This window comes from Aspergillus pseudonomiae (assembly GCF_009193645.1).
Source record: "Aspergillus pseudonomiae strain CBS 119388 unplaced genomic scaffold BDV37scaffold_56, whole genome shotgun sequence".
NCBI classification, from domain to species: Eukaryota; Fungi; Ascomycota; class Eurotiomycetes; order Eurotiales; family Aspergillaceae; genus Aspergillus; species Aspergillus pseudonomiae.
In genome coordinates this window covers 154,542-178,511 of record NW_022476048.1, presented here as the reverse complement: position 1 = coordinate 178,511, position 23,970 = coordinate 154,542, and the positions used below count along the sequence as shown (strand labels likewise).

Genomic DNA, 23,970 nt, shown 5'->3' with positions numbered 1-23,970 from the left:
CGATCTGCGAGTGACCTCCATGGCTGTGTGTGGGTGTGTGCGATGGGTAAATGTCGGCTGGTGAGTCGTTTCCATGGGGGCTTCTTTTAGGGGCGATATCTTTATAACTACTAGTACTCTTGGTACCGAGTATGTCTGTCCTGTATAGATCGTGTATAAATGTAGGGAGTACTTTAGTAGTATAACCGAACAGGCCAGCAACCCTAAGACACACCGAAGAGATCGCGTCTTGCACGATCTGAATCTGCTTCACGATGGGAATAGATTAATTAATTAGATTAATTCCCTTAAGATTGAATGGCGGTCCACCCCAGAAGGAGGAGTTGCAAAACTGCTGGTGCGTGTCATATCCGAGCACCAATGCCTCCTCAACCTGTACGAGTTGCCCATTAATGAATGCAGTTGGCATTTGCCAAAACATCCTCGTCGTCCGTGTGTCGTGGGTTTCGGCGGATTTTCCTCAATGCGATCAATATCGGTCTTTTGATATTTTTACCAGAATCTCTCCTCTTCTTCTATATAGTATTATAATTATTTCACTATTATTATTATAATTATTATTATTAGGTGCATAATGCCTCTTACTTGATCGATCCTTTTTTTTTTTTTGTATTGTTTTATTCTTCCCTGAATGATTTCTTTTGTCAAAGATAAAATACATAATTGTTTCTATCCTATTGATCCGTTTCGCCTCAGCGCAGCAGCCTCACATTCTCTCTCTCTCTATTACCCTTCCACTCCGTCCAGGTATCAAATCATACTAACGGATATCACCTGTTCACTGCTCCCCTGCTTGGTTTTACGGACCGAAACCGATGCCAATGGTACAGCCCATTGTCCAAGCAAAGCAAATCAGACAAACGTGAATCCTACCGTTCCCTCCATCCAATTTATTCCCATATTTTCCCCCATTTCCTCCTAGTATTGACCTCTGAAGGCGTCGTTGCTCCGACCGCCTCTCAGTCATCATCCCCCACGCCTCTCAACCGCTTTCCTTCCTACGATCTCTCGCTCTCTCCCTCTCCCATCTCCTGTCTCCTCTCTCATCTTCATCGCCTCTCTGTCTATATTCCGTGGGACAACTTTGATTCATTCCTTTTTTCTTGCTTCCTTTCTTTCTCTTTTCTTTGCGCTGTCTCAATCGGATTCGCCGTCTATCAATCGACTGGGAGCATTACGAGAAACTCCGGGTTTCCGACCTGGTGTTTCGAGTCCCCTGTCTTTCCACCACCCTCCAAAAGTAGATTACGACGGTCTACTGCGATCCGACGGTGTTAAACCACTCCTCCCCCTTCAGAATTCTTCCCTTGTGTTTCGCCAGGATCCGCCGCTCCGACGACCGGCTGGATTTCTCTCATCATGTCTACTCCCTCCACCGCCACGGCGACACACCCTACGCATCATCAGCAGCACTACGGATATCCTCACCACCCGCCCTACCAACCGAACCCTCCCTATCCGACCACGTCCGCCGCGGCCACCTCTCGCCTGGCCACCACTTATCCCTACGCCGTCAACCCGGCAACCGCCACCCTACCTTTCACACAATCTCCCAAGATCGTCTCCGCGGCTCCCACGCCGACAACGACGACGGCAACCATGCCCCCAACCCACAATGGGGTCAGCGCTAGCGCGGCCCCAACCCAGGCCGGAAGGAGGAAAAAGCCAGACTGGGGCGAATTCTACAAGAACGGTATTCCGAAGGAAGTTATTGTCATCGACGATACTCCACCGCCGGAGCAGTCCAAGGGCTCCGCTCGCAGCTTTGCGACGACGTCCACCGTGACGGCAGCCTCTAACGGAAACCTGCCTCAGCCCGCGGGAAAGAAACGGCGCACGGGAGTCGAGTCTGCGTATGATGTAACATATTATGATCGTCCGTCGTTCTCGATCAATCCTCAGAATTATGGGGAGAATTCCTCCGCTGGTTCGATTTCAACAGATCGTACGACGTCTCTGCACACTACTGCACCGACTTCGCTTTCTCAGGGCAGCTCTGGTGCGAGCAATGGTGTTTACTATGAGGATGCTAATATTGGACAAAAACGGAAACGGGTTACCACCCGCAAATCTGCTCGAGACGAGCAGAAACGGCGAGAGCTGGAGAACGCCGGTGATGCGTTTTTGAACTATATTCCACCTCCTAAGCCAATCATCAAGGCAAAGGATGTTCCAGTGCCTGTTGTTCGGGACGTAAGTGGCCCTCTCTCTCTCTATTTTTTTTTTTTTCGAGGGTCGCCGTATTTAACCCACTATAGTACGCAAACCGAGGAGAAAAGTTCGATGACGATGACGGTCATTATATTGTGACACCAGATACCCCATTAACAGACCGATGTAGGTAGCACCCGGGGACTGGATATACTTGCTTGACTGACACTTGATAGATTCGATCATAAAACTCCTGGGCCAGGGGACGTTTGGGAAAGTGGTCGAAGCGTATGATAAGCACCGTAAGACTCGTGTTGCGGTCAAGATCATTCGTTCCATCCAGAAGTACCGTGACGCGTCGCGGATTGAGCTTCGAGTGCTGTCGACGTTGGCTTCAAACGACAGGCAAAATCGTAACAAATGCATCCATTTACGCGACTGCTTTGATTATCGCAATCACATTTGCATTGTCACGGACTTGCTTGGGCAAAGTGTTTTTGATTTTCTGAAGGGCAACGGCTTCGTTCCCTTTCCCAGCAGTCAAATTCAGAATTTTGCTCGGCAGTTGTTCACCAGCGTGGCCTGTAGGTGTTTCTATCGTCCAAATCATCGGTAAATCGATACTGACATCGCATAGTTCTGCACGATCTTAACCTGATTCACACCGATCTTAAGCCCGAAAACATCCTCCTTGTCAGTAATGCCTATCAAACCTTCACCTACAACCGCACGATCCCGTCGTCGTCACACGCGATCTCCCGCAGCGCACGTCAAAGACGAGTTTTGTTGGACAGCGAGATTCGTCTGATTGATTTTGGGTCTGCGACCTTCGATGACGAATATCACTCTTCCGTTGTTTCCACCAGACATTACCGGGCCCCAGAGATCATTCTGAATCTCGGCTGGAGTTTCCCTTGTGATATTTGGAGTATCGGCTGTATACTGGTCGAGTTCTTCACAGGGGACGCTCTGTTCCAAACTCATGACAATTTGGAGCATCTTGCCATGATGGAGGCTGTAATAGGCGACCGGATTGATACTCGTCTCGTAAGACAAGTAATGCAAGGCGGACGGAGTGGGAGCCAGAATCAGGCAGCCAAGTATATTCCATCCCCACCCCCTCGTGTACTGCATAAGTGCTAATCGGCGTTAGATACTTCGTCCGCAACAAGCTCGATTATCCTAACGATGAAACTACTCGTGCTTCACGGAAGTATGTGAGGGCGATGAAACAATTGACAGTATGTCTTCGGTTACGCTGTTCCACTTCTGAGGTCGTTGCTAAATGTAGCAGGATTTTATTCCCACCAGCACCAAGTTCCACCGTTTATTCCTGGATCTTTTACAGCGCATTTTCGTTTATGACCCGAAAAACCGGATCACAGCCAAGGATGCTCTCAAGCATCCGTGGTTCAAAGAGTCCATAGTGGATGATGGCACTGAAGCTCTGCGGATTGGGGAACAGTTGCAGCGCAACACCCAACGCCGCTAGACTGACACACACCTCTAATGAGTACCTTTCCGGCGAATGCTCGTCGTGTTGATCTCAAGTGGCTATATGACACTGGTGCCTCGATGGCCAGCCAGTCTGTAATTTGCATGAGTACGGGTTTATAAGTTACGATAGATGGTTTATTCTTTTGGTTATATGCATCATCGAAATGGCAGCCATGCCTATGATGATCGATAATGCTGTGGAGACTACCGAGAGGGTTGTCTCTGGGGTGGGATGCCTGCTGGATAAATTGCCCGGAGCTATTAGCGGTTCGTCGAAAAGCCATCGAGACCTGAAGGAATCCAGCGACCGGAACGGATGGGCAAAAGTGTAACGACACCAGTATGGGTTCTTATCAATTTATTTATTACGGAGGACATGCTGTTTTATTTTATTTTATTCACTTCTCTTCGCACCACTGGGGGTCAGGATCTGGGGCTTGTGGGATATGGTCTTGTTTTTTTCCTTCATTTGATATCTTCTCCGCATCGTGGATGTGCTTCATTCTTATCGGATTTTATTCATCGTCTTCTGGGGCGCTCTGGTGATATGATACAGGATTATATCTTGCATAGTTGTCTGGTATATTGTTCTTTCGCTCTCGTGGTAGTGAGTTTGACGGTCACTACGATCAGTGCCATCGAGGCTTCATCGGTGGCCAGAATGATGCCTTCGCATGTTCTCCCTCGCCTATCGGAGGGATTCTGATGGGTTGCCTTTTGTACTTATAGGACTATACGACCCCTATACGTTAACGACTGTTGAAAATGGTTTCTTTTCCGTTCCTCTGTTAGGATGACGCGATGGCGGCTCATATCGGACTTGATGCGATGATCAGCAAATCACGATATATCTCAGACGACACTACGATACGATCTAAGCTCGATAGTCACGCTAGTGGCATAGACTACGGCCAAATACCCCTCATTATCGAACCCCTCATGTTCTATATTCTCAGAATAATCTCATTGACAGCCACATCAACATCTCTTTCGACACATCATGGGCAGTACTGAGACCAACACGGACGTCCCTTTCGCACTGGATGAGCTCACCATACCTCAATACCACTCGGCACTTATTCATAGACGAACGACATGCGCCGCAACGATCACTGCGTATATCGCCCGCATACACCAGTACAATAGCACCTTGAAAGCGATTCTCACCGTAAACCCTAACGCCGTGCATGAAGCCTACCAGAAAGACCAAGAACTCGCGTCTTGCGTCGACAACACCGATAAGGATAGATCTGAACCCACTCTCCGACCTTTGCACGGCGTCCCAGTAATTCTCAAAGATACCTATACGACAGCCTTTCTTCCCACTACGTCCGGCGTTCAAGCTCTTCGCACACTAACGACCGACACCTCATGCACAGTCGTGCAGAACCTCCTGAACAAGGGCGCCATTATCTTGGCAAAGTCCAACCTGCACGAGTTCTCGCTGGAGGGAATCACCCTCTCTTCCCTCGGCGGCCAAACCCTAAACCCCTACGACCTCACCCGCACCCCTGGTGGCTCCTCCGGTGGCACGGCCGTCGCTCTGGCGACGAACATGGGACTGGTAGGCTGTGGTGGCGACACAATGAACTCACTGCGGTCTCCAGCGTCTGCCTGCGCAGTAGTTGGCTTCCGTCCGACTCGCGGCCAGGTCTCCCGGCAAGGCATTGTTCCAGTTACAGAAACACAAGATGTAGCCGGGCCGATGGGTCGGACGGTGGGGGACGTGCGGATTCTCTTCGAGGCAATGAGAGGAGAAGATACGGGAGACCCTGCGACTCTGAATCCGCGACGGTATCAATCAGTCAGTCACATCCGTGCGTCCAAGATAAAACTAGGCGTCTTAAAAGACTACTTTAGCGACGGAACCACGACCGAAGGTTTAACGATCAACAAAGCCATCTGTGACGCACTAGCCAGACTTGGAACCAACTTACCATCCATTGACTTCGTTGAGATTCCTCATATACCCGACTGGGACGTCTTACGCCTCCGCAATACAGCGGACACCCAAGCTTACGAATTCCGCACGATACTCGACGCATTTCTCAACTCACAAACCGTAACCACGCCGCACAGATCCTTGGCCGCCATCGCAGCAAGTGGCCAATACAACCCCCAGGCCATGACGGCCGTCTTTGACCAGACACTCCAAGGCGGCGAGTTTACGCCCACAAGCCCCGAGTACCGCTCCCGACTTGAGAGGATAGAATCTCTCAAGGGGTCAGTGGAGCGGTGTTTCCAAGAGCATGGACTCACGGCCTTGGTGTATCCACATCAGAAACAGCTTGTCGCCAGTGTGGGGTGCACCATGCAGCCGGGTAGAAATGGGATTTTAGCGGCGTTGACAGGACGGCCGGCGATTTGTTTGCCTGGTATGTTGAACCATATCAATGCGCCTTTATAGTGAATGCCTGGCTAGATACTAGACAGTCAAGTGCTCATATCTTTACAGCAGGATTCAGTCCCGAGACGCCCTCCGCACCGCTGGGCATCCCCATCGGCATCGAACTAATGGGCCAACCCTGGAAAGACCAGGAACTGTTAGCCCTCGCGCAGGAATTCGAATCCGTCCTCGCCGCAAGGAAACCGCCCATTCTCCCCTAAACTAACTATATACATAACATCTAGACAGGTACAGTATACACATATATAACCTGGCAGCCCTTGCCCTCGACATGTACATCTACCAATCATGAAACATATTCTTCAAACCAATACCTGAAAATCCAAATTCTTCCTCCCAAGGTCATCTACAAACTTCCCAACAAACTCAAACCCACACTTCCTCAGCACCGCCTGACTCCCTAAATTCTCCTCCGCAGTAGCAGCCCACAACCCCTCTACAACAGCAACAGCCTCATACCCCTGCCCCTGCCCTTCTAAAGCCCGTCTAATCTCCCCAAAATGACCCAACACTCCCCTCGCAGCCTCAGTCGCATACCCCTTCCCCCACGCCCCAGCATGAAACCCATACCCCAGCTCCCAGCGTACCCGATTCGAGCCCGCCGGATCCAAGGGTATCCCCAACTGCTTAATCCCCATGGTCCCGATGACCTTCCCCCCAGGAAAGGCCACACTGGGCTGTAGTTCACGAACAGCGAATATGACATTCGGACCAGACTTCTTTTTCTTCGGTGTTATCGTAGTATCGTCGACATCAGACCCCAGAGAGCGAGATACCATCCAATCTATCGTCTGAGAGATACTCAAATCCGGTGTTCCGCTTGACCTGTTTATTCCACCCGTTAACATCGAACAATCAACACACACACACACAAACTAGCCAATAACAGGAAAACAACAAAAGAGAAATAAGATAGGATAGAATGGAATAGAAAAACGAACCCCCATTTCGCAACCTCCGGATCGCGTCGCATCTCGAAGACATCCTCCGCGTCTGAGAGGACGAGGGGGCGGATGTCGAGGCGGGCGGTTTGGAAGGATATCATCTTCTGGATATTGAGTATATTATAAATATATATATATGTAGAATAGGGTTGCCGATGTGGGATTAGTATTGTCTAGGTTGTAGGAGATGTCGAGCGGGTTTTTATGTTGAGGTTAGTATTTGGGGTGGGTGAGTCATTTTTTTTGGGGGGGGGGGGGGGGGGTTGAGTCAGGTATGTGTTGTGTTTAGCTATTAATGTATCTGTCAGTGGGACTGGTTTTCAGGGAAGTTTTGGTAAATTGTCTTATTGGGTATTGTATATAATCCATTGGAATGTGGATGTGGTAGTTGTATTAGTCTTCTTGGGTTTGTGGTTCGGTGGTAGAGGATATCTGAGGAGCAAGGGTTGTGTTTGTGGATGGAGTACAGGGTCTTTCTTCTACTGATATTGCGAATGCAATGTGCGTATGGTATTCTGGTCACGATTAGACATTTCCATTTAGAGTATCTTAGACGGAAGAAGTGTTCTATGTGGTTTGGATTGCTGCTGTCCGGTTCTAGATTACTGGAGTGGGATTACCGTGGATACACCGTGACTAGGGCTGGTTTGCGTTGGGGAGATGGAGGATATGTTGAAGAGTTTTGCGGAGTATCTGAACTCTAAGCCGTCAATGAGAATGTATGATATCTATGTAATCTATCCATAGCCTGTATATACGGACTGAACCTTTCTGTCCATGATGCGCCAACATCAAAAGGGTAATAGAAACGGAAGAAAAGAAACCAAACGAAGCTGTATCCCAAACGTCAACCATGCAAAACAAAACAGGGGAGCTTTACATCCCTCGGTTGAACTCAACCATCCCGTCCTTGCCTCCCTTCTGCCAGAACTCCTCCTCCAAAGACTGCGCACTGATGGCCTGGCGCTGCGGGAAGGCTCCCAGCGCCAACGGCAGGGCAAACAGGGATGTAGCAAAGATCAATCCCAGGTTCAAGGGCAGCACCATGCGGGGCCGAGCCTGAAGCCAAGCCGTCTTCTCCAACCGAAGCAGAACCAACGGCGGCACGACCATGATCGGGGTCGCGTTCAGCACACGACTGACCGCAGTCTCGCCCACAGCGATGGTGGCGGCCTTCTTGCTCTTACCCAAGCTCTGGATCGGCTCGCCGGTCTCCTCCCGCTTCTTCTTCTCGGCCTCCGACAAAACTGGGTAGACGTCGATACCCTGGCGGATCTCCTCGCCCCGCATCAGGAACACGTTCAGGGCGCTGGCGCTGGACACGGCGGCGAAGGGCACCAGTCGGCCGAGCATGAGCTTCGTGCTGGGCGACAAACCCTTCAGACGGGGCACGAGGGCGTTCAGACCCAGCGCCACCGAGCACGATGCCGACACGGCCATCAGGTATGACTTGGCCATCTGGGAGTAGGACAAAGGGGTGGACTTGTTCGCATTTGCGTTGTTGACGGCGACGTTGAGCGACTGGTTCGCAATCTGCCAGAGAAGTGTACCAGTGGTCTGACAGGGTCCCGTTAGCTGACGACATTGCTGTGTAACACAAGAACTCATACCTGCAGCCCGGGCGTAAGCATGCCAGCCGTCACCACAAGGTTGGTCATGACATAGCAGGACATGCGGAAGGGAAGGAAAACGGGTTCGCCAGTGTCTAAGAAGGTTGGTTAGACCGATTCAGGATATATCATGTGGGCAACGGACCTGGATGCAGGGTGGAATCGACCACCTTCTTCGCACGCCACAACTCGGGTGTCATAGCGGGAACATGGCTCTGCTTATAGGAGGAGATGAGCTGCTTCGCACTCTCCAGCCCCGACGAGGAGACAAACAACATCCTAGCGAACATTCGTCAATATAAAACAGGCGCATGAACCACATCATGCTGGATACAGCCCGGCAGGGCTCTCAGTCATGATGAGGCGGAGGGGCCATACCTCGGATCGGCGATGTCAGCCGAGTGTCGCACACGGCCCCAGTATGTACTTAGATCATACTGAGAGGGAGGGAGATCCCGATTGCCAGGAATGGAGCTGGACATGGCCGGAGAGCGAGTGTGACAGATGGCAAAGACAGCAGCTCTGGAGAAGGAATCCTGGAGTGAACGAGGGGGAAAAAAGAGTCACCCGGAGACGAAGAAAATCATTCACAGGAACCACTCGCGCTATCGGAGGCGGTGAGCCCGATAAGGCGCCAGGTCCACCAATGACCGCCCGCCAATTGCAGAGGGTCGGCAAGGGTCCCGTCACCGCCTTTGCAGGTGGATTTCAGGTCCGGATCGCCATCCGACAATAGCCGCCAGGCACGTTTTCTTTACTCTTATTTCCGCTTAGGCAGTGATTAAGTACAGTTCATTCAATACTCGGTCCTATCCAGTCGATGGGCCACGGGCGCCATCCTAATTTTGTCCAAAGTCACTAGTTACAGTAGTACATAGGTATCACGTAGGCCGCTCGCCCGACAATTAATACAAAAAATTAGGAAATAAATGATAAACGGCAGTATCCCACCAGGGATGCATAAGAACAAAGCCACCAATGTACAATGGTGAGCCAACACATGTCTCAAAGGAAATATGGGGGGGGGTATGTCTAAGGTTATCGCACAACGAACAAAGGAGACCCGTTAAAATAAAGAAAAAAGGAAAACGAGAAAGAGTGTGGCCGTCAGTCTCGGGACCTCATCCGTGAGGGCCGAGGGAAAAAGCTGACGCGGATCGTGTCATGATCCATCCATGACAGGCACACAAATGGCTTGCTTGCTTGCCTGCGGATGTGGGGTTCATCGTCATAATTTCTTCTATCGGAATCGATAGGATTTGTGGGCCAATGGCGACGTTGGCGCATGGCCAACGCTGCCGACAGGGACCCGGATGCGATTCCTCCGCGAAGGAGTATGGGTGCAGAAGACACAAACGTAGACCGATGGCAGGTTGGCTCGCTCCAGACCGACACACTTGGTATGTAGCCAGTGGCTGCACGATTCACTAGATCAGATCAGTTTCCTGGTTTGCGTGCAAGGCGTCGTGGAGAGGGTAAATACCATTGAATCATCAAGTGGCCACCGTTGTCCATGGAGTTACAGATACATCTGGTTCCATTGCTGGGATTGCTGTATCGGTCGGTGCTTGGGGTGGCCAGGTCAGGATCCGTCATGGTCGTGGGGGACGTGTTCGGGGCCTGCAGATTGAGATCCAATTCGGCGCCAAACCGGGGTGGTGAGGAACGGAGATGGGCCAAGGAGCGTGAGGATCGGTTGACCCGGGAGCCGAAGTTGACCGTGTGGGACCGAGGAATGCGGCCTCTCTCCTGGAGTACCTTGCGGAGTGCATGCTGGGCATCACCGGATTCTTCTTCGGAATCAGCGAGGGGTGCCGGGATCGAACTAGCGCTGCGGTAGGCCATGTCGGACGGCAGGATCATGGATTGCCGCTTTGGCGTACGCTTCCAGTCATCCAGCCCTTGTCGATAAGTTGGCCTTCTGGCTAGACCCCGAGAGGAGCCGTTCCAAGGCGATCCCCGGCCGGACTGGGATGAAGCCGCGGTAGAGGTGTAGGAGCCCTTGGAGTGTGGTCGGGAGCCAGTGTCCGAGAAGGTCATCGACGGATTCCGGCTGGAAACGGTGGGATATTCCGAAAATTCGGTCGAGTCATATTCGCTTTCGGTCGTGGAACCATCCAAGTCCATCCCGGTGAGAGGGTCCGACAGCCCGGTAGGGGGGGCTTCGGTGACGGGTTGCATCTCTGCCTTAGCTCTACCGTCCCTGCCAATCCGAAGGACCACAGACTGGGAGCGCCGGGGCAGACCAGCAGCGACTGAATTGGAGCGCTGTAGTGGCTGCCGTTGGGGTTTGGTGGGAGAGGATCTCTTCGAAGGGCTCTTCCGGATACCACACGAGGACGACATCACTCCACCAAACCCGGGACGCTGTGCGGATAGAGCACTCTGGGTGAGACTCCGCGTCAGCGTCGGTCGTGTCTGTCGAGGAGTGAAATCGTCCTCATCGTCGTCGACGTACGTGGGCAGCTTCTGGTGCACACTCTGCGTGCGTCGAAGCTGCTCCCTTTTCGATTCTTCAGTCTGGTGGTGGTAGGGCTGCCGTCCCGGTCTCGAGAAAAGTCTCTTGTCCGGGGACGGCTGGGGCCCTCCGAAGCGACGGGCCGGAGAGCTCAGAAACATGGCTGGGTCTTCAGCCTTGTGAATGGGGATACGGGGGGAGGTCGAGAAAGGCGCGGGAAACAGGGCTGCATCGGTGGGTGCCGCCGAGGTGAGACCGTATGAATTGCTGTTGAACTCCGGTAGATCTAGGGTTCCCTCAATCGACGGCAATTGCGGAATGTGAGGGGCCTGGGAGAAGGCTGGGTTCATGTGAAATGCATCAGTCGTATGGGAATCAAAGAAGTCCATATTACTTCCGGACAAGCCCAAGTCCCCTCCCTGTGGTTCGAGGTCATGATCCCAGAAGAGTCTCTGCTGAGGAAAGAAAGGAGACGCGGATGGATCGATCCCGGCCAGCTGGAAGGGGTCCGGAGACGTTTGGAGATCACCAAACAATCTGGGGGACGCTCCCATCAAACGACTTGGAGTTTCCAGGTGGCCACCGATGGCACTCGAGGCCGATGGCCGTCGTCCCGTCCCACTGACATTTTCCAGCCCGGTCACCTTTCTCCGAGAAGCACTACTCGGCGGCGGGGTCTGCATGGAGGCAGCCGATTTGGTGGATTCCACCGTCCAGGGACCTTCGTCTTCAATATGCCCATTGGGTTTGGCCGCCCGGATGCGCTTGGCTGTGTCCGTCTCCTGTTCCGATTCCTTCAGGTTCCGTCCATTGGCTGACTCGACGCCTGTGTTGGGCAGTCGGAGATGGTTATTCAACGGTGTACTCAGACCGAACTTCTGGGGGGTTCGGAGGAACTCTGGGCTCGACGCATATGGATCCGAGGTGTCCCAGGTGACTCTGGGGTCGAAGAAGCTCGATTCGAGCTTGGGGGTTTGGAAGGCCGAATCGTCGAAAACCGTGGTCGGAGGGGTCCTCGTCGGTGTCTGAGGTTCGCCGTTGGGATAGCTGAAGCTGAACATGATGGCAGGCTCGGTCAGCTTCATCGTTCGGAGTAATGAGACGGAGCTCGTTTGGAGCTCCGCAAACCACAAAACCAATTTCCCAACCGTCTCAATTGGGTGCCACAACACAATGTCAATCCAGTGTGAGTTGGGACAATTTAGGCCAGACGACAGAATTTGTCACCGTATATCGATACGGAACTAGTGGGTGTAGAAACAAGCCCCGCCTGGGGGCAAAGGCATTATGCACGGGAGTAGATAGTTTGACTAACATACCTGTGGACAGGGTGATCCCAACTCATGTCAGCAACGCTGTGATCCTAGCAACCATTCAACACAAGCTGCCAGGCAACCCTCTGGGGCGAAGTCCAGATATTTGGGAGCCGTCTGGAATGTGCAAGTGGAGGGGTTCGGAAGGGATCGATTGGCCGATGAATGTAAGCCTCCACAAGCTCATTGAAGTCGAAGCTAGAAGGCCACCTCGCTCAGACAGAAGAAATTGACGCAGGAACCCCTCAGGAAAGAAAATAAAATGAGAAAAAAAAATTTAAAGGAAGTGGAAATTAGAGCATAATCCTCTATCTTTGTAATCGGCGGCCCCAGGAGAAAGACAGAGAGGCGAGGAGGTTTGAATGAAGATAGGGCGAGTGGGAAGGTGGTCGAAGGTTGGTAGGAAGGTTCTGATGGGAGCTCTCCTGGACAAAGGGAGAGAGTGGAGGAATGCGTACAGTGTGACCGGCCTGGAAAGCCCTTTATGATCGACTGTTCTTTGACCCGAGACAGAGACAGAGACAAGTTGATCGTCAAGTAGAAGAAGAGAAGCGTTGTGAAAGAAGGGGAAGAAGATATCAATCCAGCTCGACCGAAGGATTGGTTGCAAAGAGAGGGGATTTTTTCGAATGTTTTTCTTTTTCTCTGTTGGTAATTTAGTAATGATTTGACAGGTTTTTTTTTATTACTGTCTTTTTATTTTTTTTTCTTTTTTGTATCCGCAGATCCACTGAATGGAGACCTCTTTTATTTTTTTTTGCACTACAAATTTTTTTATTTAATGAATTATGAAAATACCTATAAAACGAGATCCGGATCTACTGGGGAAAATAACAGTTAGTACAGGTACTTTTAATCCGTTCCGGGTAATAATTCGATCAGGCTGCGGCCAACCAAAAAAGAGCCATACGGGATTAATCAAATCATAAAGCCTCACCGTCCGATCGTCCTCCACTTTTAAGAGCTAATGTCTCGTTCGGGTGGAGACGACACCGGTTGGTGAAGGAACAGCGATGAGGCAGACATGGATAGCTGTGCAAGGCTACTGCCATCCTGGGAAATGAGTCGACTGTCCTCGGTTTTGTCGTTCTCCTCCAGGTTAGGGTTGTGTATGTCAGATGTTGGTGTATGGGTGGATAACAAGGGAACCCGGAATTCTGGAACTGTGTAGAGTAGGGTCGGGTCTGGTGGATGGGGGTGGTTTTTTTGCAGTTGCCATGGTTGTCCGGAGAAGTGTACATACAATAATTACAGAGTACAAGGTACAGAACTGCCAGACACAGTTGACGTACGATGGATATACATCCGATACTACGACTCCCACCGGTACCTCTCCCGCGGGTGGGACAAAGCAAGCAAAATGACCGGAAGGAAAGAGAAATTTGAAAACGGAAAGAGTATACAAAAAGAACAATGGAACTGCAAAATGTGTACCTGACTCGACGGTCTACAACGGAAAAGCGTAACCCTACTTACTACCCCAGGGAAACATGCAAAAGTGAAAGTGATCTTCGCAAGATGATTGATCTCAATGTTCGATGAATTAAGCCCGTCTGGGAGCGTCATTGGTTCCAGAGACAAGGAACGGCCGTCTGGCTTTCCGTGGATCGTCTGGGCTCCATCATTTCATTCGAGCACGATCTATTTGCTGGCTGGTTTTGGTTGGTCTGACTTGCAGCCCGTCTCCTCTTTTGCCCTTTGGAGCTCTAGTCGTCCTCCGTAAAGATCCTGTTGGGCCCCGTGAGGTAGTATCCTACTATATCCTTCTCTCCGCATGAAACGAGCCACCTCCGTGACCACAGGGTTGACTAGTATTTCCTCTCGTGGCGGAGAGGAATGGAGAGAAACCAAAAAAGAATCAGTCAACAACGAGAGCGCATAAGGTTTGAATAAAATCGAAACTCCTTACGAGGTCCGACGCCGATCCAAACCCCATTCGGTGACGACAAGACTGACCCTGGTTGCGACCCTAGTCAGAAGTTATACTCCTCCAAGACTACGTAGACAATTTAGTAGTTCGACTGCTCAACGACGGACTGACCCTCGGACTCCCTTTCAACCCGTCGTCCAACCAGTGACCGCTCGCCCCAAAGTCAGGCCGGTTATTTTTTTTTTTGGATTTTGATTTTTTTTTTTTTTAGTTTGGAATTTTGGGAGTTTGGGATTATTAGTTATTATTTTTTCAGCTCCAGCCTCCTCTTTCGATCAGCTCTGGGCCCCCCCACGGGCTTCAGAACTGGAGAACGATGGAACCGAATGACGACATCTGGTACTTTCGACTACTATCAAGCTCGTACGCGTTCGGCGTTTCCTTGAAATCAACACCCAGGGCACCTTTTTCCCCGGAAGAGGCGTCTTGACTTTTATTTAACGAGCATTCTTGACAGAAAACGGACAAATGATGACGTTAGTGATTACAGTTCCAACCGTTAGTTTCGGAATATTTAATTGAGGACGGAGGGAAGGAAAAGACTATTTAATTCTGGTTCTTCGAGTTCTCCGATTCAATTTCATCGCCCTTCCTTCCCCCCCCGTGACCGACGCCAACTAATATTACCCGTTTGGGCCTAACCGCATTGCAGGCGATCGGACATGAGGCGACATTCTAGACTCTCGACTGCCACTTTCCCACTTGCCCCTGTCTTGCCAGCCTGATGGGGCTTGAAACTCCCGGTCAGCACTACTACTGGATTCACTCACTTTCAGGGCGTCAGCATGCGCCAGGGAAATTTGACATGCCCCTTCCGAGGTTGCTCCAAGGTGTGATGTTGAATAATGAAGTTACTAAAAACCAGTCATTCCATGCTATCAGACCATTTCCTTCCCCACAGCGATTCTCTTCACGGTTGGCACTCCTCAGTCTTGACAGCAACAGCAAACACTGCGCACCGAAGATGGCTAGTGCTGCACGCGAGCATTGGGACCTGCAGCGAACTAGCGGCCTGCGGTGTAATCCCGCAGTAATAGCTGTACATCGTGCATACGCTCGATGAATAATGCCCATCACCCCTGACATGGCGGCGCTGCAGCCTGGGTGATTGCCTACTACCTACCTGTTCTTGATTCGATTTTCTTTTTTTTTTTTTTCTTTCTTTCTTCTTTCTCAACACGCCACTGCCCGAGTTCGGTTGGCCTGGCGAGTAAAGTTGAATCCATCGGTAAGGAGCTCGATCTGCCAAGATCAATATTGCTGGTCTTCTTTCGGCGATCATCATCTTGCATACCATTTTGGTCAAGTTGCCAGCTGTACCGACAACGCTATTTATATCCCCGTTCCTGCCACCACAGTTGGATGGGAGGAGTAATGACCATGACCAAGATGCTTTGGCACATCTCTCAGTCTACGATCGATCCTACCATTTGCCAGATACTTTAGAAAATTTAATATATTAAACATAACATTTACTGTGTGCCTCTCGCTTCGATTACCCATTCCCATTCCCAAGCGGCTGGATTCGGCTCGGACAAGTCCGGTTTAGGAAGATCTAATCTCAATCGTGAACTCTCTATGGCTTATCGTTCAAAGTTCCGGAGTATATATAGTGGTTCATGATAAGCGACGTAAATTAACTTCCAACATGCACGATTGGGCCCAAGGAAACTCTATAGACGATGCACAAGAAACTAAACCAAAATCTGAAATCCCAAGGACATAGTCAAGAACCAACAGACTTTAGATCATAGTCACATAGTGTTTGGCAGGTGCCCGCCTCACCTTGCATCGACATGTCTCTCCCTCGTGCCGGGTAGATCCTTGAGATCTGATATCTGTACATATTAAGTCCTTTGTACAGAGCCCCTATTGCCCCTGCGGGTTAAGGTTCCTGGGGATAAGATTGTCTCTTATTTGTCCCACTACCCCTCTAGGGCTGCACCCCTAGACATCGTTGCTTTGGGATACCATGGGCGGGATGCCAACGCTTGACAAATCACATGGCCCCATCATCGAAGTGCGCATCATGTACTTTTTGGAATATAATGATGCACTTACTTAGAAACATGCTGATGCAATATTTCATTCATATTAGCCCCTCCATCTGTTTTTCGGCTCTCTTGTCTTCACTGTTTGTATTCACAGTGTCGGTGTGATAGGTTGTGGCTTCGGAAGTATTCGCAACTTTTTCTTCTAGATATAGATAGTATCCATGATGATCCTCTGTTGGTGATTCATTCACGGTCTTGTTGTAGGACAATGGCCAGTTTATGCCGTCTGGATTATTGTATCCCGTCTTGATTATTGGGTTCATTGGTTTCATTGGTTGGTTGCGCTAGTATTTACTTCTTTTGTCCTTTTTATTTCTAAAACTAGGCGAACCCAGGGACCCTAGATATCTGCCTTCGCTCATTGTAAATAAAGGATAATCCCAAATGATTCATCTATCTAATAGTACGTAGCGTACGATTCGTACATCAATGTCTAGAACCTGGTACAATTCGTAGATCTGCCATTTTTCAAAGCATAATGATGTATCTACGATCATATGTAGCACCCCCACGAAGCGCTCTGAATATACCAAGGCTTGATTTCGTGCGTTTCTCGCGGGAACGAGGCCACAACTTGCTTTTGCCAGTAGAAACACTAAAATCGACTATTCAAGTTGTGTCATTCAAGCACAGAATGCTGATACGTCAGTTCGCAAGGAAAGTAGCAAAAGAGACTATCAAAGCACAGTATTTTCGTGCTGATAATCTTGGCACATTGTGTCCAACCAATGTTCCATATAGATGTCACTGCCATTCTAGAAACTGTCTTCAGGAATCTGCTGTCAGGATGGTGACAACGAATGATTGAAGATCAATTCCTCATGCATTGTGTAGAACCCTTTCAAGTATATAGTAGAGATCGGTCAACCTCTGTTGAGCATGGTGTTGAACGGATCTCTTTACGTCTCTTCAACAGTTTCAGAGGAGAGTAACTCTATAAACAGGACTAGGGCCCGTAATTCAGTGTCAGAAAGGTTTCTTAACGTTGGAGGCTGCCAATCGTGTGTTGTCAGCTAATTGCACTTTGGAAACTTCGTCCGGTAGGTTAAGTGCTTCTTACTTGAATCAGTTAAGACGAGCTGGGCCTTAGAAAATAAAAGCTAGTTCCCATGAAGTACATCTGTTCTTCAGGGTGCAAGGTACCGGTTATAGCACTGTTTTGCAGACAGTTATTGGCTGGCCATTCTGCTGGTAGCATTAAGTCCTCAGGATATACTCTATACTCACCCGCAGAAATTACAGTAGAAATTCTGACCATCGTGAGCGCATAACATAGGATCTCAATGAGCCGGACAATGTCATTGTTTCTCCCCAATCTTGGTCTCGAGAGGGTGGAGTTCTTGGACCTGTCCCTGCTAGATGATTGCGGACCAATATGACGTCCTCGATGGCCTATATATCGCCGACACCTCAGGCATGCCTACCAGCCACAGCCCTCAGCCACCAGTTCCCCGCGGAATCGGTGACCGCTCGGAATTGATACGCGAAGATTTTGGGCAGAAAAGCGAAGATCGCTCATCTGGCATACTACTTGATGCATAATCCATATTCCATACTTACTCCATGATTGAATGCCGCGAGGCTTAACCCCCGAAAATGGATTATTAAACGGGCTACGTCAAGCTACATGTCCACGTCATGGCGACACCTTCTAGTTTCACCGTTTGTGTTGGCCATCGCTCCTTCTCTCCCTTATCAATCCCTTGATGTTGGTAGTCCATGATAGCAGCCGAACTCGGGGCCAGAACAGCAAGCACTTCAGAACCATCTATTATTACGAATATCATATCGTGGCCACTTTCTAAATTAGGCCGAAACTCGCACTTCATCTTCGCTATATTCTATCTAGTCTCCATTTGCAAAGAACATGGTATCTGCGAACAGAATCTCCCGGAGACGTGCTCCGGGGAGATTGGGGGGCCGCCGAAGGAATCATCCGAAAACCTTTACTCCGCCGAAATCGCCTCAGTCCATCTTAGCTCACGCTCGCAGAAATAGTCTCACGAGCAGACGTGGCCGTGGAGGGCTCTTCGGTGCCGGTAGTAACACTAGAATAAACCACGCAGAACGTAAAGCTGGGGGACGGACTTCGAAGTATTCCAAGTTCGGGTTGATCCCCCGCTCGACAGAACCGTTCGAAAAGGTGCGTGTGCTTTTTTGCGCTACTAAATGCTGGGTTACATTTTGGAACCCCCTCCGCCTATCCCTTGCCTAGTCAGCAGCTAGTGCATGTAAGAATCAAGCCTCGCTAACGGGAGTCCGCGTACAGAACTGTTTTGAAAAGGAGCCATTTGCCACAGGCTATGTGTTCGTACCCAAGGGCGATGTGTATGTGACTCGCAATTGTCGAACAAACACAAAGGAATCTGAGCGCACAGTCTATACCGTTTTTGTAAGGGATGATGTTGCCCCGTTAACGATTAAGGTTCTAACCAGCTGCAGGACAAGACAGGGAAGAGGACCCTCGGTATCCGTGTCCCATCTGACGTCTACGCCGCTGTTCTCGAGTCTGCCGCTGCGACCGCTGAGACGCGTGCCAACGCTGTCAAGCTTCGCGATGAGAAAGACCTGGCTCACTCTCGAGAACTCCTCCGCACTCAATTCCCATTAATGCCCGCGGAATCTCTGGAGGCGATTCTCAACCACGCATTCCTCAAAGGCTCCGGTCGAGTGGGACGCACGGCCACCAAATCAGATGAACGCAAAGCTGATTTGGCAGTGGAAGCTCATATTCGACACATGCATACCCCGTACGAATCTATGCTCCATGCAGGGGCGAGCCGTGAAGAAGCCCGAAACGCAGTCTGGGGATTGATCAAAGCCATTAAGACCGCATGGGAGGGCGGTGATTCTCAGCCTATGGATGCGCTGGCTCTGCGCAACCGGATGGTGGAATCGAATTGATGGCTATTCAGCTTGAATTTGCTCCATGCATTCCAACGACGGACGCCGACCATTACAATTGATCTTAAATCTCTTTTTACAGTAAGATGATGGGCGTCAACATGACGGTCCGAGCAACGATATCACGGCTTTACCTAAGGAGGAGAACGAAGGGGAAAGAAGAATGACATGTTACGAAGACACGAAAGATACCCTTTGTACTTGACATGCATAGACTGCATTTTCATAACAATGTTATGTTAGACTCAGCAATAGAGTGGCAGTCTCACCATCACTGGTGACTTGAATACACTCATTGAGTTTTTGTTATTATCACTAGTTCTATGAAATGAGTTCTGCAACATTCAATCTGAGATACTCCAATCTAAACAAAACAATAACCATGCCATTCACCACTCACCTAAAACCCACAATAAGTCCCAGGCTTGTCTTTACTCGGAAAAGCAGGCTTGATATTCGCGAGAAACGCCTCCCAAGAAGAATACCCAGCATCCGTAACAGAAACATTAGTCTCCGTGCCAGAGCGCCCAGGCGCAAAAACATCAACCAGACAACACTCATCCAACACCGCCGGGAATGTAAACTTCTTCTTCCCCTTCTCCGCCACATCTTCAAACGCCATATTGTATATCCACGCCTCCTTGAACACCTCTTCCGCCGTCTGGGCCTCCGACGGAAACCCCCAATACACCCGAATGCGATTGTCCTGAATAATGCCCGACGCGTTCGCGTAACCCTCCTCGCCCATTGTCATTTTCCGCTCCAGTTCCCGTCGAGATGCTAAAATCACATCCGCTGGGTCCAGGGGGTCCGTCCACGGGTCGATGTCGAGGTAGATCGCCACCGTGTTGGTGTGCGTTTCGACGCTGAGCCCGGCGTCTCGGAGGGTGTCTTTGCGCTCCGCGTCGAAGGGGCTGGCGGTTGCGCGTTTGAGGGGCTTGATGGGCGTGCTTAGTGTGGCCATTGTGGGTTTTTCTTAGGGGTAGGTGTTTTTGGCTTGGTTTGGTATGAGTTAGGGACGTGGTTTTGGTTGTGGTTGAGAGGAGAGTTGGCTATGGGGTGTGTTAGTGAGTGAGAGCTGGTAGGAATGTGCGAGTATTTATATCTGAGGGTGTTGGGTCTTGGGGGTGGTGTATTGTTAGCCTTGAGAAGGTGCAGTTGTCGAGGTCAATGGCTTTGGTCTTCCAAGAGAGTTCATTGTTACTTTTATAGAATTGGTGGTACAAGATACGCATTAGGTTTTGATTATGATTGTTCCTATGTATGCTTTATCACTCTATTTAGAGCATAAGTGAAAGACCATATTAGCTTCAATGGGGATTGCAGTATCCACGATGCTACAATGAGCTCAAAGACATGTATAGCACCCACAGATGAGATACAAAGACGCCTAATAACAACAATTGTGAAGTTCAACGACATGCGGATTGTCTTTTTCTCCCATCTTTATATCATAAACACCTCCAAGAAGTACACTAGTAGACTAAAGCCGGTCCAGCTGGCCCTTCAATCCTGGTCAAAGTAAACCACACGTTTGGCCATGGTTGCAAGAATGCTTGGTTTATAGGCTGGCTCGACCTGCGGTGCCTCACACCAGACAGCTATGTTTATGTTCCCTCAGTTCAATCGGAAGGTCAACGTTGCATAATTTGGTAGAGGCAACATTCGATCAATGATGCTAGGGAACAGTAAATGAAACATCTCGTCGGTATCGTAGTCCGTGGGGAACATGAGCCATATCCTCCGCTTATCCTCATTCAAAGGGCTTGTTTTTCTCGGGGCTATGGACGGCCTCTATATGCACCTCTTTGGCCTGTAATTAGTACCTCGAAATGGCTTTGGATATCAGTGGCAAAGAGTCCCTTGTCACAGGATATTTGCATATAACAAAGGCACACTCCGCCATTGTATGTAGTTTTCTACTGTCATAAACACCAGCAGAGCCTTTGTAACACTCAGGCTCCATCCACGTGTGATCATTGCAGGACCCAGGCTCAATATTCATGTATTTGTGCGATAGAAAAGATAGACAAATGATTACTGATATGCACTCGAACAAAAGTTCTCTGTCGCTCGTATTTAAGCATACATTCAATGACCACAACACAGAAAATCATTCCATTGTAGATAGCAATTGGCAACTGCATACCCATGTTCTCCTTCAGCAAAAGCTCCTAACTAACAACAAAATTGATAGCAGTAGAAACAAACGACCATGCAGTTCACCAGGAATCCAGCGATACAGCATTGATGTTGCTAGGCGACCTGTTCCATTCCTTTATATTATCAATCCTTCCCTTCGTAAACACAACACAACCTTTCCACTTAATCGGAAGAACCATTTTTCGACCTTCTTCCTTCTTGTCCAGAGCTTTCTTAATACCCTCGATAATCGGTTTCAAATCGGAGTCGAGCACGCCGCTCTGAGTCTCGTATGGTGTTCTAAACATGAAATAAGTCCTCTTCTTTCTATCAGGAATTTCCTCCTCTGGGTGTAACATGTGAGCGACATTGTCCCTCGGGAGCCTGTTCGCTTCCGCCAGACATTTCTCAACGGCATCGTAGGCATTGTCCGTTTCGCTGCCACTGCAGGGTATATCAAAGGGGAGGCTGACGAGTTCCAGATCTGTCAGACTAACCACGAGCCTCTGCTCAAAACGTCGCAGTTGCGCAATCATCCGATCATGATGCCGTTGCAAACCTGGATTATGCTCGGACATATCATTCTGGAACTCATTGATAATTTCGCCTGGTTCTGTGTCTCTCTGGAACCCTCGTGGCATGCATCGCCAAGCTTGGGGTGTTTCGGTGGTTTCCTCTCGTTGAGATCCTGGTTCCGGGGCTTCTATTTGGTGTGTTGCTTCATTGTGCTCCATCCTTAAGACTGGGCTGTGTGAGTTTTGCTTCTCGGGTCCGAATGGCAATAGATAATGAAGAAAGATGACTGAGTTGGTAGACAGAGACCAGAAGAATTCAGATGAGAACATACTGATATTTATACCTGGAGATTTGGGAACTGTCCGCTCTAATGGGGACAACCATGAGGATCACGAGAGACCATCTGAACTCTTCTATATCGCAAGATCCGAGTGAAACTTCCTGCAACTGGCCTCTTGCGGCTTCATCCCTAGAGTGATTGGTATATGGAAAGTTCGCAGGGATCCCGGATGGAAACACCCACACACGAGCCTCTACTTTCCAGAAACTATTGTTATAGAGCTCGGTGTTTAGAGCAGCAGACGAGGAAACTCCCTTCACTGCCTCAATATACCTTGGCATATTCCGAGTCCACGGCAAGGTCCATCAGCAGAGCTACCGTCATACGCCACCTTCGACTCTGAGCAAAGGTATTTTCCCAGACAAGCGGCAAAAGCCCTAGTTATTACGCACATCCATAAAGATGGCATTTCGTGTCTAGCACGGCAAAGTACTCAACGACTACCCTCCATGGTCATTTCCAATCGCTATCTTCAAGCATTATAGATTCTAGTTTCAAAGGCTCTGATCATTGAACGGATGAGTGCTCAGCACCATGACCAGCACGTACCAAAAGCCACGGACGTGTCGCAAAGGAAATAATGATACTGAACAGCAAGCCGTCTCTCATTCAAGTACAGACTCCTAAGCTCAATATAAATATGAAAAAGAAAGAAAGAAAGAAAGGGGCCAGTATAGCCTGCTAAGTTCCCAAGCTCTTCAATCTGCAATATTATGTAGCCTTCCAACTCTCCTGAATGCCAGAGGATTATATCGATGGAAGTACCAGTTCGGCTGGGAAACAAATATGTACATATTCCTGAATTCAATGGGAAAAGTGCACCGACGCAAAAGACGATGCCGACATACTGCCTTGAGATTGTGATACACCTGCTGAACTATATGGCCACTATGTTCAGATTTGGTCGCGAACGCGAAGCAAATTCGGGCAAACCCTGGCCTCAGTGAAGCGTGTGGATGTCCAGGGTACATGCCGCAGCTCCAAACAAAGTGATCGTTATAATACCCAGTGTCATTGGGTCTTCGCGGGCGGCCAATATGGTCCTCGGCGACGTCCTGGTATCTTCTTTCCAGTTCGCAAATGGAAGCACAGACGATTGCTGTGGTGTCGTTTGTATTCGGCACGTCAACGAAGACGCACACGAGGTCTGTGTTGTGGGCATCAACCATCACTCCCTCCATGAAAAGCTTTTCCTTGCGCAACTGCTCATCCCGGGGTACATTTTCCTCATAGGCATTTCTGATATAATCTATGAGGACAGAAGAATCTGGTGGGTCATCGACACGATCCTGTGCGTCTATGTTGGCGCAGAAGAATTTTGGCGCTTTTGGTGGCAGGGGCTGACTTGGTGCTAGGGGCCTCGCCATGTCTGCTGATCTGTTTCTTTTGAGAAGATTTGAACTTCAAAAGGTATTAGCCTGGAATGGAAACTATTCCAATGGTTCATGATGTTTAGATGTTATCAAGCGAAGATCAAACCTGTTTATATACCCTCAGGGTGTGTCCGCTTCTCTATGTAAAGACACAATATTGAGACTAGAGTAGTGGAAATTTCATTGCGATGTGTCAGTATTTATTCAATAAAGGTACCTCAGATGCAAAGACAGTGTTGGTTGCTTTCAGTGTCGTGTTGGGATTTAGATGAAGATCGAGGTAGGGCTTGGGATAACTATTATATTCCAAGTGTAAGAACGCATATCGCCT

At 49.6% G+C, this 23,970-nt stretch overlaps 8 protein-coding genes across 8 annotated transcripts; 3 read left to right on the top strand and 5 right to left on the bottom strand.

Annotated features, from left to right (window-relative positions):
* The first annotated feature begins 1,141 nt into the window (after positions 1–1,141).
* On the top strand, positions 1,142–3,740 carry BDV37DRAFT_167238 (putative protein kinase (Lkh1)). Its single transcript, XM_032079274.1, has 6 exons — positions 1,142–2,193; positions 2,259–2,337; positions 2,388–2,735; positions 2,789–3,251; positions 3,305–3,392; positions 3,463–3,740. The coding sequence occupies exons 1-6, from the start codon at positions 1,360–1,362 to the stop codon at positions 3,514–3,516; spliced, it is 1,866 nt and encodes a 621-aa protein (XP_031939356.1). The 5' UTR covers positions 1,142–1,359; the 3' UTR covers positions 3,517–3,740.
* An 81-nt stretch (positions 3,741–3,821) lies between these two features.
* On the top strand, positions 3,822–6,255 carry BDV37DRAFT_273230 (amidase; the record flags this gene model as incomplete). Its single annotated transcript, XM_032085021.1, has 3 exons — positions 3,822–3,875; positions 4,622–6,023; positions 6,104–6,255. 3 exons carry the CDS (start codon positions 3,822–3,824, stop codon positions 6,253–6,255), a joined length of 1,608 nt encoding a protein of 535 aa, XP_031939355.1.
* BDV37DRAFT_167271 (GNAT family N-acetyltransferase) lies at positions 6,036–7,161 on the bottom strand. The gene is made up of 2 exons (XM_032079275.1): positions 6,997–7,161; positions 6,036–6,880 (listed from the first exon to the last, which is right to left on the bottom strand). Exons 1-2 carry the CDS (start codon positions 7,098–7,100, stop codon positions 6,358–6,360), a joined length of 627 nt encoding a protein of 208 aa, XP_031939354.1. The 5' UTR covers positions 7,101–7,161; the 3' UTR covers positions 6,036–6,357.
* A 527-nt stretch (positions 7,162–7,688) lies between these two features.
* BDV37DRAFT_253534 (sideroflexin family transporter) lies at positions 7,689–9,138 on the bottom strand. Its single transcript, XM_032082542.1, has 4 exons — positions 8,988–9,138; positions 8,755–8,888; positions 8,610–8,704; positions 7,689–8,556 (listed from the first exon to the last, which is right to left on the bottom strand). Exons 1-4 carry the CDS (start codon positions 9,089–9,091, stop codon positions 7,876–7,878), a joined length of 1,014 nt encoding a protein of 337 aa, XP_031939353.1. The 5' UTR covers positions 9,092–9,138; the 3' UTR covers positions 7,689–7,875.
* Positions 9,139–9,411: 273 nt separating this feature from the next.
* Positions 9,412–12,991, bottom strand: BDV37DRAFT_253532 (PHD finger domain protein). The gene is made up of 2 exons (XM_032082541.1): positions 12,387–12,991; positions 9,412–12,120 (listed from the first exon to the last, which is right to left on the bottom strand). Exons 1-2 carry the CDS (start codon positions 12,410–12,412, stop codon positions 10,047–10,049), a joined length of 2,100 nt encoding a protein of 699 aa, XP_031939352.1. The 5' UTR covers positions 12,413–12,991; the 3' UTR covers positions 9,412–10,046.
* A 4,949-nt stretch (positions 12,992–17,940) lies between these two features.
* BDV37DRAFT_253528 (DUF2293 domain-containing protein) lies at positions 17,941–19,554 on the top strand. Its single transcript, XM_032082540.1, has 3 exons — positions 17,941–18,507; positions 18,634–18,756; positions 18,807–19,554. The coding sequence occupies exons 1-3, from the start codon at positions 18,232–18,234 to the stop codon at positions 19,266–19,268; spliced, it is 861 nt and encodes a 286-aa protein (XP_031939351.1). The 5' UTR covers positions 17,941–18,231; the 3' UTR covers positions 19,269–19,554.
* A 114-nt stretch (positions 19,555–19,668) lies between these two features.
* Positions 19,669–20,232, bottom strand: BDV37DRAFT_285151 (uncharacterized protein; the record flags this gene model as incomplete). The annotated part of the gene is made up of 1 exon (XM_032087657.1): positions 19,669–20,232. The coding sequence occupies one exon, from the start codon at positions 20,230–20,232 to the stop codon at positions 19,669–19,671; it is 564 nt and encodes a 187-aa protein (XP_031939350.1).
* Positions 20,233–21,490: 1,258 nt separating this feature from the next.
* Positions 21,491–23,633, bottom strand: BDV37DRAFT_285150 (uncharacterized protein; the record flags this gene model as incomplete). Its single annotated transcript, XM_032087656.1, has 2 exons — positions 21,491–22,033; positions 23,115–23,633. 2 exons carry the CDS (start codon positions 23,631–23,633, stop codon positions 21,491–21,493), a joined length of 1,062 nt encoding a protein of 353 aa, XP_031939349.1.
* Positions 23,634–23,970: the final 337 nt, after the last annotated feature.

What these genes read in the sequence shown, in the direction of transcription:
- BDV37DRAFT_167238 (XM_032079274.1), top strand. Translation starts at nt 1,360, where the DNA reads ATGTCTACTCCCTCCACCGCCACGGCGACACACCCTACGCATCATCAG. An exon ending in CAGTGCCTGTTGTTCGGGAC is followed by an intron (nt 2,194 to 2,258) that starts GTAAGTGGCCCT and finishes AACCCACTATAG; the next exon opens with TACGCAAACCGAGGAGAAAA. An exon ending in AGCCAGAATCAGGCAGCCAA is followed by an intron (nt 3,252 to 3,304) that starts GTATATTCCATC and finishes AATCGGCGTTAG; the next exon opens with ATACTTCGTCCGCAACAAGC.
- BDV37DRAFT_167271 (XM_032079275.1), bottom strand. Translation starts at nt 7,100, where the DNA reads ATGATATCCTTCCAAACCGCCCGCCTCGACATCCGCCCCCTCGTCCTC. An exon ending in CCGGAGGTTGCGAAATGGGG is followed by an intron (nt 6,881 to 6,996) that starts GTTCGTTTTTCT and finishes TGGAATAAACAG; the next exon opens with GTCAAGCGGAACACCGGATT.
- BDV37DRAFT_253534 (XM_032082542.1), bottom strand. Translation starts at nt 9,091, where the DNA reads ATGTCCAGCTCCATTCCTGGCAATCGGGATCTCCCTCCCTCTCAGTAT. An exon ending in CGATTCCACCCTGCATCCAG is followed by an intron (nt 8,705 to 8,754) that starts GTCCGTTGCCCA and finishes CAACCTTCTTAG; the next exon opens with ACACTGGCGAACCCGTTTTC. An exon ending in TGCTTACGCCCGGGCTGCAG is followed by an intron (nt 8,557 to 8,609) that starts GTATGAGTTCTT and finishes GGACCCTGTCAG; the next exon opens with ACCACTGGTACACTTCTCTG.
- BDV37DRAFT_253532 (XM_032082541.1), bottom strand. Translation starts at nt 12,412, where the DNA reads ATGAGTTGGGATCACCCTGTCCACAG. An exon ending in TGGGATCACCCTGTCCACAG is followed by an intron (nt 12,121 to 12,386) that starts GTATGTTAGTCA and finishes CATCATGTTCAG; the next exon opens with CTTCAGCTATCCCAACGGCG.
- BDV37DRAFT_253528 (XM_032082540.1), top strand. Translation starts at nt 18,232, where the DNA reads ATGGTATCTGCGAACAGAATCTCCCGGAGACGTGCTCCGGGGAGATTG. An exon ending in CGACAGAACCGTTCGAAAAG is followed by an intron (nt 18,508 to 18,633) that starts GTGCGTGTGCTT and finishes GTCCGCGTACAG; the next exon opens with AACTGTTTTGAAAAGGAGCC. An exon ending in GCACAGTCTATACCGTTTTT is followed by an intron (nt 18,757 to 18,806) that starts GTAAGGGATGAT and finishes AACCAGCTGCAG; the next exon opens with GACAAGACAGGGAAGAGGAC.